Source organism: Corvus kubaryi, unplaced genomic scaffold, assembly GCF_017639235.1.
Source record: "Corvus kubaryi isolate FWS band 111438036 unplaced genomic scaffold, C.kubaryi_AGA036_p1.0 65464, whole genome shotgun sequence".
NCBI lineage: Eukaryota > Metazoa > Chordata > Aves > Passeriformes > Corvidae > Corvus > Corvus kubaryi.
The window spans coordinates 1-20,406 of NW_024582022.1; the positions used below are offsets into that span (position 1 = coordinate 1).

The 20,406-nt window shown below is 37.8% G+C and overlaps 1 protein-coding gene across 6 annotated transcripts in view; it reads right to left on the reverse strand.

Moving 5' to 3' along the window:
• Nucleotides 1-54: 54 nt before the first annotated feature.
• Nucleotides 55-20,406, reverse strand: part of LOC121673499 (ubiquitin carboxyl-terminal hydrolase 34) — a 91,336-nt gene continuing 70,984 nt past the window's right edge. For 2 of the 6 annotated variants that reach the window (XM_042046833.1, XM_042046832.1), the window contains exons 37-58: nt 18,846-18,970; nt 17,617-17,769; nt 16,815-16,943; nt 16,277-16,332; nt 16,054-16,174; nt 14,344-14,527; nt 11,088-11,251; nt 10,011-10,076; nt 8,496-8,642; nt 8,350-8,406; nt 8,176-8,253; nt 7,397-7,491; nt 6,264-6,436; nt 5,803-5,956; nt 4,919-4,997; nt 3,999-4,052; nt 3,808-3,903; nt 2,817-2,881; nt 2,645-2,720; nt 2,500-2,547; nt 1,994-2,125; nt 55-857 (exon numbers count right to left, since the gene is read on the reverse strand). In XM_042046833.1, the coding sequence (XP_041902767.1) occupies nt 744-857; nt 1,994-2,125; nt 2,500-2,547; nt 2,645-2,720; nt 2,817-2,881; nt 3,808-3,903; nt 3,999-4,052; nt 4,919-4,997; nt 5,803-5,956; nt 6,264-6,436; nt 7,397-7,491; nt 8,176-8,253; nt 8,350-8,406; nt 8,496-8,642; nt 10,011-10,076; nt 11,088-11,251; nt 14,344-14,527; nt 16,054-16,174; nt 16,277-16,332; nt 16,815-16,943; nt 17,617-17,769; nt 18,846-18,970 (2,366 nt within the window). In that variant the 3' untranslated portion in view covers nt 55-743. Of the gene's footprint in view, nt 858-1,993; nt 2,126-2,499; nt 2,548-2,644; nt 2,721-2,816; nt 2,896-3,807; nt 3,904-3,998; nt 4,053-4,918; nt 4,998-5,802; nt 5,957-6,263; nt 6,437-7,396; nt 7,492-8,175; nt 8,254-8,349; nt 8,407-8,495; nt 8,643-10,010; nt 10,077-11,087; nt 11,252-14,343; nt 14,528-16,053; nt 16,175-16,276; nt 16,333-16,814; nt 16,944-17,616; nt 17,770-18,845; nt 18,971-20,406 lie in introns of those variants that run through there. The other 4 variants (XM_042046836.1, XM_042046834.1, XM_042046835.1 and 1 more) reach the window with 4 other exon arrangements.

Sequence of the window (20,406 nt, forward strand, 5' to 3'; positions counted from 1 at the left end):
ATTTTGTAAAGCATTCATGAGGAGCAGACCTTGCCTAAGACCTTGCACAGAGTTTTCCCATGAAATATATTCCTTCACTGATGCATTGCATGCAAAAACGATGTACGAGTCTGTATGGAAGTATCACTTTAATAACCAGAAATCCAATTGAAGAATTCGGCTGAGATAAAGTAACTGTAAAGTTTATACCTTAGCAACTTACAAAGAAAGTAAGTATACTTGTGACACTATTAATAGCTGTATTTGTCAATGTCCAAATGCTACTAATATGGGTTTTTTTAAAAAGAAGTATTTTCAGAAAAGGGTATTAACAAAGCTTTGTGGCATAATATTGTAAAATTAACTCTACCCACAAAAACTTATTACAGAAGTTTCAAATTGGAGCTTTGAGGAGTACTGAATGTAAACAGTTTATTCCTTTTTGTCTTCTGAATGTGGATCTTGATGAACTATTGTTGAACTAATTCAGAAAAACCCCCAATTTTTTTAATGTAAAGTGTTCAGATTTGTAGAGATCATGGGGGAGTCGTAGAAACCTTAATTTGCATCTATTGTGATTTAGTGATCCTGACTGTACAGCTCTGCTGGGGCTGTTTCAAACAGTCACACTGCCGTGGCCAAATACCTTCCCTAAATCATTGCAAGAATGGAGAAGAATCAGACAGTTACAGGTATTCACTAAAACTGTCAGAATCACTGGATCTGCCATTGTAATTGTCTGCTTCTGGTCACAGGTCAAGCAGTCACCTGACTTGGAAGGGAACATTTTTTCTTACCTGCCTCACAATCTGATTGGGACACTTTATTAGAATCTGCATTGGCCACCAATCATCATCAGCCATACGATCCAAAAACCACTGCAGAAGATACATACTGTGTTAGTTTTGTTCCACACTTGCTCTAGTCCAATCTTCTTTTTTGCATGATATTAAAGTCTGAAGAGAAATCGATGTTACTATTATTAAGGAATAGGCAAGTTTTAATCCAAGGGAAATCTAAAAGTCTTCTGTGCATGGAGGAATAAAGAAATAAAGATCAATAGCAGTAAACAGCAATATAATTTTATATCTGGTATCTTCTTATCCCTGTGCTCTGCATACCATTAGAAAATTATCTGGAAGAACACACTTGTCCTGCAAAGTGATGTCAACAGAATAAAAACTATGCTTACAATAAAGCATTAGCTGAAGGATCTTGTAGAAGAGTAATAGGATTAGACAGTGCTTCCCAAATTAGATCCCTTCTGCATTTTAACACGTGGAAAAGCCTCACGGCCTCCAGAGACCCAAAAGATATAAAACTAATAGAGAATGACTCATTCCAAGTCAGACTCAGCAAATAATACAGCTCAGTCTTCTGACTTGCAGAATTTTGTTCAAGTCACAAGGAAAAACAGTTTAAAATAAAGAATCAACGTTCTTCCTTTTATTTTAATTGTAGCCAAGAATTCATTACTATATTAAATGTCTTCACTCAAACATCTTAGGACTACATCCCACTGAGACAACTGTACACCCAAATAATGAATGTCACATAATTTATCAACCTAGAATCAATTTATAAAGGAATAATGGATTATATTCCTTTCTACTGAATGAGTCTAATGCAGGACACAGTCTGTGCTGGGCTCCTTGGACATTTATATTATCACAGAAACACTATCAAACTTTTCTTCAGTATCTCAAAATTGCTTTCAACAAGACCACAGCAAATTCTTTGTCTTTCCATGTCTCTTGTGTGACTTAATCTAAACAGAAATCACTGTGCAATAATTAACCAAATAATAATTAATCAAATCAAGAGCTTGTGACAACTGGCTCTCTCTTATTCCAGTGACAAAATGATTTTGGCCTGTGATCTCAACATTGGTTTCTGCAAATAAAAGTTAAGTCATTCCCCAGAATCTGCAGTAATCAGGATGAATTTCATCTCATAGAGCACAAATATACCAAATACAGTAGTTCATAGTCCAAAATATTCCAGGGATACGAACCTCCAGGAAAGTTAAACAATATATAGAAAGTTGGTTTGTACTTTGCTGAGTTCCTAAGTCACTTACTTCACAAGCTGCCTGACTGTTATTAAACTGTTTTGTTAACAGTTCAATCCACTGAAGCATTGTAGGCTGTGAAAAGAAATACAGAAAAAACTATAATTTCAAATAACGAATTCCAGCATAATCTTTAAACGTTTCTAAGTGGTTCAGTAAAGCACCAAATCTTATAAACAACACAACATTTTATAAACAATAAACATTTCATGAACTCATAATAAGTTGCACCTACAGAAAAATACCAGTCCATACATTTTCGCATACATTTTCTATTCCACTGTGCAGTGTTCACTATAAATGTGGTAAATGACATTCTAAACACTAACTTTGCATCATATATGCTACTTTTACAGCTCAAAATCCCACTTGTAGAATGAGAAGTACAGATAAGCTTTTCACTAGATTCATGCAGCTACTTAATGAGAATTTACAAGTAAATAGAATACCTTTTCCTTTGAATGAATAAATGTCTCTAGTACAAAGGAAGTGCTTAACTGGAAAAAAAAATGGCACCATTAATTTAGAATGCATGAATTAAAATGTCAACAAGGAAATAGTTAATAGAAGATGAGATACTTTGGAAACCCTTACCTTTGCTGTCATCAGAGAAACCGCTTTTGGATCTGGTAGTGTGCTTGGGATGCTACTACACAACTGCCACATAAACCTAGAGTCAGTAATTTTATTTGTTAATTAAAATAAATAATGATAATCTGCAAGAAGAAAAGAAGCATTAATATTACATTTTTAAAGAAAAACTTACCCAAAATATGTATGTTCAAAAATGTTCTTGTCTTGAAGGAACTGCATGTTATCATGCCATATCCACTGAAGAAAAAATGCTACCATCAGATACAAGAAAGCAGTTTATTTCACTACTTAAGCATGATTTTAAAAATATTTAAATGATTGCCAAGGCTAAAAAAACCAATTTTTTTTTGTATGAAAAATTATTTCTGGAAGCACTTTAGTTTAAAGAACTGGCTCGAAGTTGTTTTATTCATAGTATAGCAAGTATTGGTTTTGCCTGCCATGGGACTGCAGAACAGAGCTTCAAACCTTCTCCTCTTTCTGTGACCTCATTTTTACAATTCAATTATTCAGAGTTTTAGGCTAAGATTTTGAGAATTGGTCCAACAAGTTTAAGAAGAACCACAGCTGAAGTGTAACCCAAAGCTTGATGAGCCCTGAGAACTTCTGATAAATTCCTAAAGAGTAAGATTTGAATCTCCATCATCAAACCAGAACAGGATTTCATGCCACGTCCCCCTGTTCCTCTCTCCAAAGCGATGTTTTTGATCAAATCAGTTCAGAGTGGTTTTCACAGCAATATAGTTTTAACATTTAACTCTGATAAAATCTATTAATATTTTTAAGACTGAGAAGGGAAAAAGCATGATCTGATTTGCTGGCTAGGAATGAAGAGTATTTTTCAATTAAGAATCTAAAATGTGGCAGATGCTGAAACAACACTTCTGGCCAGAGGGAGCAGGGACACTGGATTTTCCAGGTGGTAAAAAGGGATATATTCCCTATACAGGTGAGAATGAGAAAATGTCTAAAATTCACGTGAAATGTAAATCCTAATTCCCTTCCTATCCCATGACAATCTCCTAGGGAAGACAGTGAAAACAAAGGACTGTCATCTCAGTGATTTAAATTATTTTTGCTTTCCTATGTTTATTCAGATTTCTGATGTATTTAGGGTCTTCTAGAGTGCTTTAAAATTGGTGTTAAAACAAATCAACTTGTACCTCCAGCAATTCTGATGAAACATCAAATTTGTAGTCTTTGCCATTTTCCTCCTCAGGCTCCATCCGTTTATAAAACAGCATGTAAGCACTGTGTGTCTTGGAGAAAAAAACATCTGTATAATTTTTGCTTTGAGAGAGAAATCATGAAATCAGAAATATAATCATAGAACAAGGGTTTGGAAGAGAAATACCTTTTCAAAGGAGAAGTCCATAAACTTATCAGTAACAGAATCATAAGTTTTTGTCTGTCAAGAAGAAAGTAAAACCATTAATTACAAGCTTTTTAATGCTTTAGTTTCTAACAGCTTGTGATAGCTCACTTGCACATTTATTTCATGACACTTATGAGGGCTGCTGATAGTTTAGTTCTTGCTCAAAGCAGTCTTGTTTCTTTTTTTCCTCTATAGTGACCTCTTCTGAATTTTCAAATCTGCTATGCAATACTGTACCTCCATCCCAAGCAATTTCCTGGCTCATCCATCTCACTGACACCTCTTCTTTAGAGGCACCGAAAAGTATTTTATCCGTTTGCCAAACAAAGGAATTTTTTCATTTTATTTCAGCATATTGCCTTTCCCAGACAAGAAACGTTGTCTAATGCCCAGGATTGCTTTAGTAAGATACTGTGTTATTTATAATGTGCTTTATACCATGTACACAGCTGTAAATAATGATCGATTCAAGCACAGCCTGAGAACATTTGAGTATTGTTTGTATTAATAGTGTGTAAAAATATTCCAACTGATATCACAGGCAGTGACACAAGGCATAGACAAAGATCAAAATGCTCTTTTTTTCCAGAATACACCTCAGCTTGAAGTAATTATTCCTTCATCAGTGGTGTGAACAAAGCAGCCACCCAAGCAAGGATTCCTAAATTAACTGCAAACTCACTTTTTTACACTTGAAAAAATGGTATGATAAAAACCAGATATAGTAAAGAAATACCTCTTCTTTGGAGAGACACTTCACTAATTAACTTTGCTTCATTAGTAATACCTGTACTCTACTTCTTTTAGCTTTCTTTTAAAACCTCATAGAAGACCTGGATTGTACCAGATTGTAACAGGTATTAAGAGTTGAACATGACAAAAATTCAGGTTAAACTTACAGTCATTTCTCCACCAAAACATTCGGAAGCGAGCTGGGCAGAATCGAAGGGTTTTACTTCAGCATCATTGAAAAGGTACCTGCAAGACAGGAAGAAGCCTTGGAACAACTGCTGCTCATCTCTAAGGGCAAATAAAGCCTGATGAGCACTTCCAATGATTCCTTGGATTGAAATATTCCCATTAATTTCTGATGTCTTGTTTAGATCCCAGCAAATGAAAATCTGGTCCCAAAAGTGACTTCTTTCTAGGAAGATCAGAGAAGGAGGTACTGCTGTGGATCCCCACTGGAGCAGGGATTAGGTCACGAGCTGGTCCTGCTTCAAAAATGCTCCAGCTATTCTAGAGAACAGGAATAGAGGAGGAAACCTTGTCTCCTATTCCAGGGCTCCAGTGAGAAATGGAGATACCACATCCAAAAATTACAGGCCGAGTGTTCCCTGCTTTCTTGTGTCTCCTAGCAGGACCCTCCTCCTAACAGGACCTTCCTCCTTTCCATGACCATGTCCCTTCCCTTTCCCAAATTCTACATCCATAAATGCAGCTGGATCCTCATCCAAGGTACCAAGTAGATTTTATGAAGGACAATCTAGGAAATCTTTTGTACTGAAATAACTCAAATCTAGTCCCATCAGGAAGCAAGGCTGGCTCTGGTGAGGCCAGCACAGCATTCCCTGCCACCCCTGTGTCCAAGGGACCACACAACTCTCCTGGTTACAACATGCTAATTTGTAGGCTAATAAACGAATATCCTGACACCTATCAAAGTCCAACATCCTGTGCTTCTCAGAGGAACCTCCAGGATGTACCCCCTATATAACTGCACCTAACAAAGCCAACAAGCTTTAGTTATTAAGAATATGGAACTATAAATTGCATAGCTCACCACTTGTTGTTTTTGTAAGCATGAGGATTGACAATGTCCCTGATAAAACTGTAGTAATGCCCCCCATCTGCTGTTCCTGTGTGAACTGTCACGCCGATCAGGTCATACTCATAACTCTCTGTTTCTTTCAAATATCCACCATCTTCCTTAAAACCTGAAATAATTCAATACAGTATTTAATCAGTTATTTCCTAAACACCCAAACTTCAACATCAGCCACAAACTGTATGTAACTGTTTGCAATTTCTCTCATATTTTAAAAACAAATTTAAGACTAATTCAAATTGAACAGTATATGAAACCAAAAACTGGCTGTTTTTCTTATGTGAAACACAGTGTGAGACTTTGGGAATACAGGTTGATTAAAGCTATGTTTGATTTTCTTTGCTTCTGTTCTGTATACAGAAGGTGATACACAGATAAAGGAGCCAAAGCTTGCTGAATCCATTTTATGAGCATACCTTCTTTCCTGTCGTTTTTTCCCATGAGGAAATCTTCAGTGTAGGGTGTCATATCCAAACGTAAAGGGAATGAAAAATGGGTATTGACTTTCTCCTTCATCATGGTCACCATATTAAATGTGTATCTCATGGTGTTGAAGCTTAAGATACGAGGTAGTTTCTTAAAACATGCCCTGAAGGATCAGAAATAACCATGATTTATAAAACCTTAGCAGGGTGAATTGTATTTTCACAGAGAACTTAAACATTTATTTCAACTGTAACATTGGAGATCTGTTGCTAAGACACATCAGTATAAAATCCAGCTCTCACAGTGCCCCAGAGCAGGGCAGACTGACCAGCAGCAGGAAGGTCACATTTAGCCCACTGAACAATTCTATTTAGGCTGTCATTGTACCTTGGGAGAAACAGCAAATTTACTCATACGGCAGGAACCAGTTTTCTAAAATAGTATCATAAAATGAGCTGTCAATGAATTCGACAATGCAAATCCCCTCACTGCAGGGAGTTACTATCTTCCAAAAGAGAACCTTCAAGGCAGAACATCTCCTGCATTAAACCTCATAAAATTTGCAATAATGACTTTCAAGTAAGTTACTCTTTCACCCATGTCATTTAAAACAACGAGGCTTTCCAACTCTAACGAAGAAATTTGTTAGCTGCAATACAAAGACAACATAACATTTTTATTTACTCTCTCTTTATTAGCAGACTTTTCAAAACATGGAAATATTTTTAAAGCTAATGATTTTAATTAAGAAATTTGGGGTGATGGATGAAACTTAAGCAATTATCCTGCATAATGAGTAACCAACCTTTGAAAGCATTTAATATTTTAAACCCAGGACTAATGTTTCAATAGGTACTGATTTCTGGGGTTTTTTTTAATTAAAAAAGGTCATGGACATTTTTCTGTCATCTTTTGCTAAGATACTTCAGATTCTTGGTTTTGGAAATTTGATTTCCTTCTTATTTCTGATTTGCACAGGGATCACATCCTTATAGGCCTACAGGGTATAAACTGAATGAAAGAGCAGTCCTGTTCCATCTAAAGGATTACTGTTATTCCAAGTGTAATTCTAGTAATTTACTAAAAAGAAACATTAAGAATATTTATTTCTCCTTAGTCACACCTTTTCTCAGCCCGCACTTTCTTCCCACAATGAGAACACGTGTACATGTTGTCACCTTCCAAGGTATCTTTAATAGTTACTTCATCGAGAGATTCCTGCATGGAAAAACCAAAAAAGGACTTTACATTTATCTTGGATGTTTTTATCTTGTGCTTACATGGCCTGCTTTCCAAAATCCTCTCTTTCAATTTTACTTTAATTAACATTTCCACAAGTTATGAAAAGAAAGGTGGTAAAAGGCCCCAAAATTTTTCACGGAAGAGCAAACACTTGAACTAAGAGTTTGACAGGAAAACCAGTTCCTAACCTGTACACAGAATTAAGGATCCAACTCATAAAAGTGGTACTCAATATTCCAAGCTGTCTCAAAGAATTCAAGTCCTTTAAATTCAAATTCCAAGGGTGGAGATTAATGATTGTTTAAAAAGCTTGAAAACATAGAATCATGCTGGTGTAAGCTTTAAATTAACTAAATAAGCAGTACTACCTGAACATGTTAAATCTTTTGACACTTACAGATCTACATAAAGTGGCCACAGCATGTTTAGAACAGAAATAAATAGTGATTATTGACTGTAAAACAACAGTCAGTGGCAAATGGCCCCAGCTGATAGCACACTGCACTGAGAAGATGAAACTAAATTGCCTCATAATATCAACCTGTAAACACCCCAAAACTAGAGTGCAGAAAAAGCATCGACACCTTCAAGCGTGTGGCAGCGGTTTGTGCCCTTTGTAACTGAGATCTATGAGACTCATCTCAGCCTGGCACTACTTACATAAATATTCTTCATATCTGCCACCTGGCACCTCACTGTGTAGAACTCCTCAGCTGTCTGACTCACATGCTCACAGTCCTGAACAAACAGAAGAGAAAAGCAATGAAATTACTTGTTTTGAGAAGTTAGTAAAAAAAAATCTTTAGAAGACAAGGGTAGAAAAGGAACACTTACCAAAGAAACGACGTTGTTTGTGATAACACCTCCAAACAAGCTTTTCACTGTGTTTTTCTGGGAATGAATGAATAAATTCTGTCAAGGAAATTTGAGCAAATCCCGTAAGTTTTTGAGTTCCCTTTTGCTCCCTCTTAATAACTCACCAGTTCTGGAGACATTTCCTCTATTTTTGTTATTAGGTCAGTGAAGAACTCAGTCATATCTTTCTGCTCTCCAGTGTTCAAGGGCTGCTTATCCATGGTGTAGGTTTTACAGAAAGGCCTTGGGTTGTAGGCCTTGCATTCACTTTCCTTTGGATAAAGGAAATCAAACAAAACCAAATCAACACAAACCCTTTTATTTTCAAGTTACACAGATGTACCACACACACACATATGAATATCTGTTTTTAAAAATACAAACTTTTACATACAATATGCTTATTAGGCAGGATAGTTTATTAAATGTTTAAAGGTTTCTGATGAAGTGCAAAGCAGCTTTTAACTAATTGATTACTATTATCGTGATACCAATTAGTAAAACACCATTAGTAAAAAAGTATTAAAATATTTAGTAAATACTTCATTAAATGAATCATTAAAATAAAATAGCTTGGCGGAAGATGTGACACCTGCAGTTCCTGCATATCTGTTCTGACACAAAATAAAATGTGAGAACATCAGCTTGTGTTTATGTATTTCTGGACACCGCTGACTTAAATCCTGCCAAGTGCTCAATTCTCATTCAGACCCTGTGTTATCATCTAGTTTTCAACAGGATGTGTTTAGCCAGAGAAAAGAATCTGCAGTATAAAGCAGTTCTTTAGAATATATCTCCATTCCACTGCCTTGCACACTGGGAATGCAGGACTTACTTACTCTGTTTTCTTTTAAGGACATGTAGCAAGACAGTACCTCCTGTAAATATTGCCTGTTCCAGAATAGTCTTTCTTCAAGATCTAAATAGTGCTAAGTCTTTGTATGACTTTATGTTCCTAGATTATTTTCTACTTATGTGAACACCTAATTTAATAATTTCTATGATTCATGGCAGGCATTGCAAGTCAACATTCCTTTCCCCATTTGTCTTCAAAGTGGTTGTGAACTTCTTACACACAACCAGTGTCCAGACACTCATTTCTCCTCAGGTTTTTTTCATTATTTCAGAATTGTTTCAGTGTTTTAACAGCAGTGAACACCTGTGAACTGCTTTAATTTTGTTTCGTCCTGGAATCTCAACTTTTCACTTTATTTCAATGGATTAATCTTTAAATATTGGAGCAAGGAAAATGCAGTGAATAAAAAGAATGTATTTTATTGTATCACCAGGGAATCTCCACATCCCCAGCACCTCTGTAATTCAATACTGTTGATTCACCTGAACTATGCACAAAGAACCCCTTAAATACTTAAAATCCATACACAGGACTCTGGTCATTTCGGCAGGGACAGTTTCTATCGACTGTTTAGCAAAATCAGTTTGGGAAGTGGCCTAGACACAGCAGGACTGTCCCAAAGGCCTACCTGGAGGGCTCCTGTAACAATCAGACAAATCCTTCCTTGGGAGAATACAGCCGATTACCCAGTTTCAAACTGGTCCATTGTCTCAACTATGGTTTTCTTGCCTTCCCCACCCTCTTCAAAAACAGGATACTTTCTAAAATACTCTTTCACACCTACCATTAGGTATGTAAACATCTTCTGGAGTTCCAGTAAAGTGGTCTTGTGTTTCATATCTTCTGAGTACTAACAGAAATTAATAAAAGGAGAGCTTATGGTTTTGCTTATTACTTTGCAAAAACAGACATTAAAATGTAATGTAAAAAAAGATGGAACATTCAAATAAAAACCCAATTACTTTATTATGGACCATTAAGAAAAATGATTGTGTACAAGAACCCACAGTCTATAATCTTACATTTATTGTTTTTATACTTATTTTACACCTTTTTTGGCATGTCAACATTACACCTGAGAGAAAAAGAACTCTACTTTCTAAGAATTTATTGCAGGTAGGAGCTTTTGGGAAAGTATTACAAAGTATTAGTGGTTTTGGAATAATTTTTTTTAATTCACAGATATTGTGAGGGTTCTGAACAACCGTCTCCACAATGCATTTCATGAGCAGACCAGCAGCTTCTCTTATTTAGCTTTTTATTTTCATTTATAAATGGAATCTCCAGAAGTTAAGTGACAAGTACCAGCAATTAACAATAACAGAAAATGATGAGGTCACTGCCAGAGAGGGTGTTTCACCCATTCTATCTGCCCTGCTGATGTCAGGGACCAAAATGATGCTTTCTCTGTTACAATAAAGAGCTAAAAATACTGCATTTCTGGAAGTTAACCAATGTATGATAATTTACAGCACCTGCTGTACTTCCGGTAGCATGAGATACACACTCTGGGACTTGATAAACATTCATGAAAAAAACATTTGTTACCAAAATGGCAAACCAGCAGTTAAGAAACAACAGACAACTCACATAAACCCAAACCTGAATCAACCTAGTTGAAAGCAACAGAAATAAGACTTTTAGAACATTTTATTTCAGTGCCACCTTAAGAACCTACCACATCACATATTTAAGAAAAAAATCACTTCAGACACCAGCAAAAGAACCCAACTGAACAAAAAGCAAATTAACTGCTGAGGAAATATTCTTTATCTAGAAGTAAGTCTTAGAAGTAAATCTGTATTTTTTCAGCATTTGCACTGACTCTAAATGTAAATTTCTGTCCAAGCCCCACACTCACCTTTGCAGTGAAAATCGCTTGTCTAGCCTCTGGGATCATGTACAGCTGCTGAATAGTGGAGGCCAAGTAACACGTGGCTCCAAGGTTGGTTAAACCCACAAACCTACACTCAGCACGAACATCATCGTGTGGCCAATAATCCCACTTGTAAGGTGCATGGGAAGCTGTGAGAAACAGGAAGCACACAGGCAGGAAAACAATCAATTCAAAGTGCAATATGCAAAAACAGAAATACAATGAAAAGCTTGATCCTCACACTAACAAAATGTCACCTGGTTATGCACTGTTCATTCACAGGCACGAGCCACACTGTGCCTGATCTTAAGGAAAATGGATTATATATTCCTCAGGAAAATCTTTTAAATCTTTAGATAGAGCAGCAGCCTTCCTGTCACACAACTCTGGCCTGCAAGGGGCTCGCTGCGCTCTCCCCAAAGCAACACGTGAATCAGATTGAGAAAGCCATTTTCTTTCCCTCTAAGCTTTCTAGTCTCCTCTATTTCATACCAGATGTAGCGATGGATTTCTTACACAGGGAGGCACCACACAAGTTTGGCAGTTCTGAGGGACTCTTTAATCAGCCTTGGTCTGATATGGCTGTCAAGAAATCAGAAGAATAGGGAAGTTCTCCTCACCTGCCAGTCAGGAAGATGGTAACCAGCTCAGACAATCTTCCTTGGTATCCAAGGATTTGGACACAAAAACCTGCCATGCATCCAGCTTTGCTGTTCATCCGCAAAAATACCATTCTCCAAAAACACAGTGTCCCACAAATAATTCAGTACCTCTACTGAAGTAGATGTTCAAAGAGGAAAAAATATTCCCCAAAATAGTCTATTTATTTTACAATCCACAAAAGCTACGTGGAGTTCAAGATTTAAACTTTAAATCCTTAATTATTTTGTCACAGATGAAAGACTCATTAAGGATTCTTCTCCATTCACACTATCAGATAGAAATTCAGGAAACTATCTGGCATCCTCACATCTTCAGAGACCAGCCCCACAAGATGTTCTGTTGCACAACAAATAATAGTTGTAATCTTTATTTTGGCATTGGCATCAAAACAACTATTAGCCCTGAAGCTCCAAGGAGGGAAGGAAAGAGGTTTAATTCTCCTGTTTCAACAAATCTCAGTGGTGTGACCTCGGCTAACCTGGTTCCACGGGCTGGTCAGCCAGCTGCAACAAAGCTCCCCTGCACGTTTCACCTCCTAAAGAAGGTCATCAGCATGGCAGAAGAATCCAAAATTCTCTCCCTTAACTGCAATCCCTAAATTACAACATCCTAATTCACCCCTTCTGATGCAAGGACTCAGCATCTATCACTGCTTAGAGCTCATCAAGCTGGAATTGCAAAGCAATCAGTTGACTTCTTTGTACTTCACAGAGCAGCTGGGAGTATCTTCCACCTCCTTCCATCTGACAGAGAGCATTCAGGAATTTGACAAGGATTTTCTCAGGACAACCCTGGGGTTTTTTAAGTGACTGTCTTCATTTGTGTAATAAAGTTTTTCCGTCTTCCATATGGATCTTAACTAGAAATGCAAATTTGAGGCTCGTTGATGTCTATCTCCTTTATTCCTCTCTGTTGTTACAGAAACCAGCTTTTTCTCAGGAAGAGATGAGGAAACTTGAAACCAAATTTGCAATATTCATATTCCATTTTAAGCAAAATGAAGCTCAATTTTTCCTCAGAATGACTGTGCATTGCTCTGTATTCCACCTTCTGATGATGCTCCTGCTCCATCCATACCACCAGACATGATCTTAACCTCGCTGGAAAGCAAAGCACCTGCTCTTTGAACTAAAGGGTTTTATCAGTCTTTAAAGAAGCCAAAATCCAAAACACTGCATGAAATTTTATGAACAACTGAAGGTATCTATATCTACTCTTCAGTAAGAACAACCTGAATGAATTGTGAGCTCTCTCTGTTAAGAAAACACATTAAAACCAAAGACAGGATGGAAATTCCTAATGCTTTCCTTAATGTTTCTCCTAAGAATGGAGAGATAGGTCTAAGACTAAGATTTTTGGAACCTAGAAAGATTACAGGGATAACGAAGTGGAAAACCCCAGTTTCAACAATCTTTGGATCTCATCAATGGAATCACAAGTCCTGTGTTGGGTGCACATCACAGAGACAACAGCACTCTGTCAGCTGTAACAAAATTAACATCCATGCAAGTGAGAAACACTGGATATGGAGCAGGAGCACAGAGCAGACGGCTCTGGAGAACTTGGGATGCAACAAACAACCTACAGAAGAGTGTTTGGAAGAAAGTAACAACTGTGGTAAATGGTACAGAAAACTTCCACACCAAGGAATTACTGAGATTTGGAGTGAGGAAAACACTGATTGTAAAAAATGAATGACTGCACCTGGAGAGATACAGACAACCTCAGCAGCAGATAATGTGCTCAGAGCAAACATAAATATCCAATATTTTCATAAAATATATTCTTCATAATATTTCTTCTGAGCACAGGAGCCCTTGGAAGGCCCCAGGCATATGAGAATAGAACACAAAGCATTATTATGATCAGATTTCTCTTTTGCTTCCTGAATTGTAAGGCACTAAAATCAATTCCATAGATTATAATAAATTACAGAACCTCAGGTTACAGGAATTTAAACCAGGCATGTGAAAGGAAATCTAGCAAGCTAAAAATGCATACTGAGGATTTGCAAATCAAAGATAAAATATTAACTAACTCCAAATTTTGGTGATTTCCATATTATATATAGCAATTGTGGTTCCAAAAGGCAGGAAGCATGGAAGCCAAGAGGCACAGCTAAACTGCTTTATGCAGATATCTGGGTACAGACTGAAGTCAACTACAATGCTATCACACTCTGAAAACATCACAGTGCTGTTCACAGCCAGCACAATCCCAGTACCTCAGTGTGGTTTATACACTTTGGTTTGTGCAGAGATATTCCATGTTTCTTCACGTTAGAAAGGAGAAAGAGAAATTAAATCCAGCACAAGAGGATGATACATGTAAAATCCAATGCTACCTGTGTGCATGTGTCATTTAACAGGCCCACACGCTCTAAATAACCCACATTTAAGAACAGGTGACATGGAAATTATTACGGGATTTGATTTGGTAGGGGAGCAAAAGATGCCAACACTTGTGTGACACTACCCCAGGTAATGGGGGATAAATAGCAGAGCTATAAAGTGGAATTCCCAGAGCAGTGTTAGTGGCCACAAAACACTCCAAAGCTGTGTGTAACTAAGGTTCTTACACTGCATGTGCTGTGCCATGACCCAGTTGTGGAGCAGCCTGTAGTTTTCCACGGAGCCTTTCACCATTTCCACCAGCAAATCGTAAGCGGCAGCCCTGGAGGAGTGGGACTTGCACTTTGGCTGTTGTCTGTCCTTCAGACTGGGCAGCAAGAACAGGAGATTGAAGATGTCCCTCAGAAACTCCTGGAAAACAGTTAAATTGGCACATTTAGCATCTTGAATGTATTCTTCAAAGATAAATCATGTATTAACAATTTTCTAGGAACTTCTGCAGACTTTCCAGACCTCTACCATGCAGAACTTTCCAGACCTGTCTCATGCACAAAGCCCTGCTGCACCAAGTCAGGCTGCCTTTGGATAATGAACACATATTTCACACTGTTATTTATCTTCACCATGCCAGATAATACACTAAAAGAGACATGCAGCTGTCTGAACTTGGGTACCTCTTTTCTACACAGAAAAAAAAAAAAAGGGACAGAATTCTTCCCCCATTTGTAGAACACAAGCTGCCAATCCAGCTGTTACACTTCACTGTAAATTTTTGCACTGAAATTGCCCAGAGGGAAGCAAGGTGATTTCACAGTCCTGTTCTATTGCACTGACCAGGACACAAACCTCTTCACTCATGTACTTCGCAGTTAACAAGTGCTCTTAATTGTACACAATTTAAAAAATTAATACTAGATGAAGACTTAGTTTTAGAAAAGGTACTAAGTCCCTTTCCCTCAGTAAAGCCAAACTCTTTTTGAGGAGTTTGCTGTGGACACTGCTCTGCTCACATTCATCACTGCACATTGCTGGCCTCCCTGTGATACACTCCATGCTCACCATGTGCTTTAGGATTCTGGATAGCATCACTCCTTTCTACTTAGCTTTCCCCTCTCCTTTCTTCTTCAGCTTTCCATACATCCAAGCTACATAAATCTGACCTTTACAAACACCTCTTTCAATTTGCACATCCTCCCCGACGCTGCCCTCTGTGAACTGAATTCTTACTCTAGTTTAATCTGCAAACTCTCCAGAAGTAAAATATCCAGTAGAACTACAGGAGCAGCCTTTTAAAATGCTGTCAGCAATGTCACATTTGGACAATCAAATGACCTTCAGGGCCATTTTACGGTAACAGAATAAACAGACAAGATATAAACAATATCATTAGACACCAGGGCCTACTTTTCAGTTCAAACCTCACTGAAGGCCCAATAAGTTCTGTACAGTCTACAGAAAAAACCATCCGTCTGAATCAGTTTTTACACACAATTTGCTTTTTTAAAGACAATGTAGTTCTCAAAAACAAAATGAAAAGTTTTTTAGCAACCTCCCCTGCCTCACCACTCTCCCACCTTACAAGCACAAGTGGAATGTAATATCCTTGTAACAGATCTCTGCCACTGCACAGATGTGGTGCTTAAATGTTACTTTTAGATCAAACTGTCCCAGGATTCAGTCAAAACCAGCTGTGCTTAAGGACTGAAACCAGTTAATGCTGATCAATAGTAAAGACACCTAAAGATAATAAATGAAAATAAATAAAACTTCAGGGGTATAAGAACTCTATTCTGGAATTAAATATAGTTAGAAAGATATACGTATAGGTTTGTCCATCATCCTAAGGCTGGAAATATGATGTACTTTCACATATTGAGCCCTGCAATGAAAATGTGGTAAAAAAAGGCACTCCTTTGATCTCTTAGTGTCCTTCTCACCTGGCCTTCCCGAGAAAATTTGAAGGGTGGTTTGTGCTTAATAACACTGGTTGCGAGGCGAAGCAGTCCTGTGAGCCCATCATCTTCTATGTTACCATCCTGATGGTCAAGGATTTCTCTGCTGTATGTGCACACAGAGAGAGAGAAGCAATGTCACAACTCTGCCCCACTAACAATAAATACAACGCAAATTACACGTGGAATTGCTGTGGGCAAAGCTCACCTCCGAATGCAGTCAGCAAGGTGTCTCGCCAGTGCATCTAAATCAAGCAGGGTTGTCTGATTCAAAATAAAGAAAATGGAATACAAAAGGGAAATAATTATGGACTTCTTTTGGAGGAAATTTTATTATTGCACACAGAAAACCAGAGATAATTAAAACTCATTGTCAAACATAAGTTTCCTAACTTCTGCTAAGTGGCTGTTAACTGAATTTAACTCTTTCAGCTTTAATCAAATACTTGATTAGCTCCTCCTAGGAACACACTGAAATTATCAGCAGTGAATCTCACAGATAATTAAAGTATTCCCATGTCTGTGACCTTCAACTAAGTTCACCTTCTCTGTGTGTTAAACAACCCCCCTTTCTCGACTCCACAGAATCACTACCTGAAGCTTCCAAGAGCTACTAAATGCACATCAGAGTAGGGAAAGCTGGGAGATGGGAAAGATCACAGCAGTTCACCGTATCTTAAGAAAAAATGTCTGAAGACACAAATTAAAAAGAAATAAACATTGGTATGAATGCAAAGCAAACCTACCTGACTTGCATCTTTGACATGGATGTTATCAATCAGTTTGCACAGCAGCCAAAAATATTCCTTACAACCAGGGCGCAGCACAGTTTCCTCTTCATAATCCTCTATCTGTAGAAAGAAATTGCTTTTGTTCTGAAGTACAAGACAAAATAACTGTATTAAAAAAACACATCGAAGCCAGTAACTGTGTTAGAAGAATATTACTTTCTTCAAGTCTCTAAGGTATAAGAACAAAGTATTTTACAATGGTAACTGTGTGTGCTCTATTTTTCTTCTGCAATAGTTATTAATTTTCTTGAAAAATTGTCAGGATGATCTGCCAGACCTGTAAAAAATTTATAGAATAGTGTGGAGTTCATCCCACCCACAGCAGATCACAAAAATTCAGGATTCAACTGGACAAAACATGAAGAACTTGGGCTGATTTCAATATTAGTTAATACAGATCTAATTTTAAACTCTTCTGAAAATGAGATAAATATTGCAAAATCTTCCGTAGAGTGTTTTAATTTAACTCTTTTAAAAATATCTGTTATGTGGACATTGAAATTCAAGAACAAGAGCACTTTCTAAAAGCTGCTCTGCATTTCTCCAGGCACAGCTAAGCTGTAAATTACTGCAGTGTCACAGTTTATCCACTTTTGGAAAGGTTCTGGAAACATCCAAACCAGAAGCCTTATTATCTCTGTGTATCTGAAACAGCATGTCAGACATAATGATAATGTGCTACCAGTTTTAGTTTTTATATTAAAAAATATATTTAACTATATCTTTGATAAAGCTTTGTCAGTTCTTAAACTCTTACCCTAATTGGCTTCAGAGCTTGAGCGTCAGGGAGAAATTTTAGCAAGGTTGATGCAGCCAGGAGCAGAAAGGAGCGATTGATTGAGTCTCCCCCATCCAGGCCAGAGAGAGATAATTTGTACAAACCATTGCAAGACTCATGGCGAACAGCAGTCTAGGAAAAATCACAAAATTAAATGATTACCCACGTTATTTGGAAGATTTTTTCTTTTCTGTGTTTTCCTTTCATAGGTACATTAATTCCTCTCATCTATGAGGTTATCAGAGTAGAATGTGTCTTTCTAAAAACAGCTATTATAAATTAAAATTGCATTTAAATTGCTTACAGAAAAATGTAAAATATATTGTTCTAACTAAAACGATGATTTGTCCATGCCCTGTGTCTCTTGAGTTACGTATTTTCTACAGGAAAGATTACAGTGACTAGAACAGAAAATATCCCATCTGGCAAATCAAGGAAATCTATGTGAATCCTGAATTTACCCTTACCCATTCCTAACAATTAATTAATTTAATTTCACTAGAAGAATTGTTTTCTTCTTTCTTTTGTTAAGAAAAATACCCACAGTCTATCTCTAACCCAGCTTTGGAAGTTTGCACTCTCTCATCTCCAGGGATTTTAAATGGAGTCAGCCTGTAAGCTTTTCCTGTGCTTGAGTAATAAAGCAACAGATAAGAATTATCACTTCATACCCACATTGCACCTTTAAGCAACCACTTGTAAATACAAAAATTATCTACTGTGAATATATTGATGCAATTTTTAAGCCTTTATTATGTGAGAAAGAATTACTTAAAGCTAGACAAAGGTTTGGCCATGACAAAGATTTTTGTATCCATTCTCATTCACCTCATTTTGTGATTCTAAGTAGAGCAAAATAAATAATAATTTTAAAAATAACGTGAAAATGTAAGGGGGGGAAGTACATTTAAGCTAATTCAAGTCAGGTGGCATCACCCAGAAATTTCAACAAATTACCCAGGAATTTTAACAAATTACTACGAAAGAATGGCCTTCAAACACAAGCCAAGAACAAAGGTGAGAATTCATAACATGGTCTGCCATCGACCACAGATGTGCCACCTTACAATGATCACTTCTTACACAGCACTGCAAGTACCTGAGGCAGATCCTGCCACTTTCAGCAGGAAAATACATGTCTTGAATTTAATGGCAAACCAAAGCTAATGGCACTAATTAGGAATGCAACAACCTCCCCTCTCCCATACCTCTGGAATAAGAAGGGTGAGTTTCTTGAGCCAGTCTTGCAAATGGTCACTGTCAGCCAGACTGGATTTCACCAAGGAGCAGCAGTGAGCCCAGCTCACCAACAGCCACATGGAATAGTGAGTGACTGAAAGAGGAAGAGAGAAATGCCACTGTAAGTAACAGCAAAGGCTTTTTGGGTGGAAGGGTTGCACACTCCAGCCCAAATGACATTTATTTCAGTCATATTAACAGGCAAGACCAAATCTTGCCCAGGCACACAGGATACAACCTAAACTCAAGAGTTTTACCAACATGCTTATTAAATACTGACTCTGTATTAATGATGACCATTTAATCAGACTAAATATTACCAGTAAGGGGCACAACCCTTTCCTGCATCTCTACTTCTTAACCAGTGAGCTGGTGCTTTGCATCACATCTTCACACTTATTTCCTGTTCTGTACTAATTTCCGGGGCCACATTTGTGTTGCCTCACACAGAAGTTCCATTTCAATCATCTCGCAGCCCCCAAGTAACTTTGAAAATTCTGAGGTAGCATCTTTGTAAGGAAATTAGAGCAAGAAATGAGTATTTTGGAGTGCTTCAGACTCCATCCAGTGTCACCTCTCCTCTGGTTATAAGGCTTTCAAGGACTTTCAAGTTTCAATAATGCTTTCAAGGACTACACTTCTAAATACCCCATTTTTTAACGGAATTATCAACGGAGAAACCATTCTTCATCTTTAATTAGAGGAGAGAAACTGCCAGCAGCAGGAGCCCAGGCACAGACGCACCCAATGACAGCAACTGCTGGGGTTTGTTCAAGTAAACAAGGCAGGAACACTAAATTACAGATGTGTCCAAGGGTGTCTAGGACAACTTTTTATGGGATAGGATCCCACCTGTCTTGCCAAGGAAGCTGCTTCTCTTGGCAGGTTAAAGAAAGCTGCTCTTGGAATCAAGTCTAATTTCAACTTTTCCAGTGCAGCAAGAGTTTATTCTTGATAGCCCCCTCATCTTCTCCTTAACTTCCACCTGAATTTCGTATTTTCTTCTTTGCAAACTGTTCCATTTTGATAGGACCCTGCCTGGATACCTCTGCCACTGGTTACTAATGCAGGATGAAGTGCTGTATGGGATTTGTCTGCATTTGCTGTTCTCATTGAAGCCACTTGGGCTGAAAATTCTCACATGGAGTTTCTGCCACAAGCCCAAGCACGAATGGTTAGGCAAGAGGGAAGCAGCTGCTGCCCATGGAAAAACTCACTGGATGTGAGATGCTTCCAACCCCTGCCCCAGCTTCACTTCTAAAATAAAACTGAATTTCCTCCCTTCCAAGTCTGATATAAAGTTTGGGGATCAGGGCTGGGAGAAAGAGTGGGGGAAAATCCAGACAGGATTTAGCCTGGAAAGGGGATCGGGAAAACCTAGTCGAGATTTCAGCCAGAAACAGGATCGGGAAAAACCCAGACAGGAATTCTCTGGGAAACTTGCTGGGGGAAAACCCGGACCAGATTTCCCCTGGGAAGTGGCTCAGGGAAAAACCTGGACCGGATTTCACACAAAGTCAGGATCGGGGG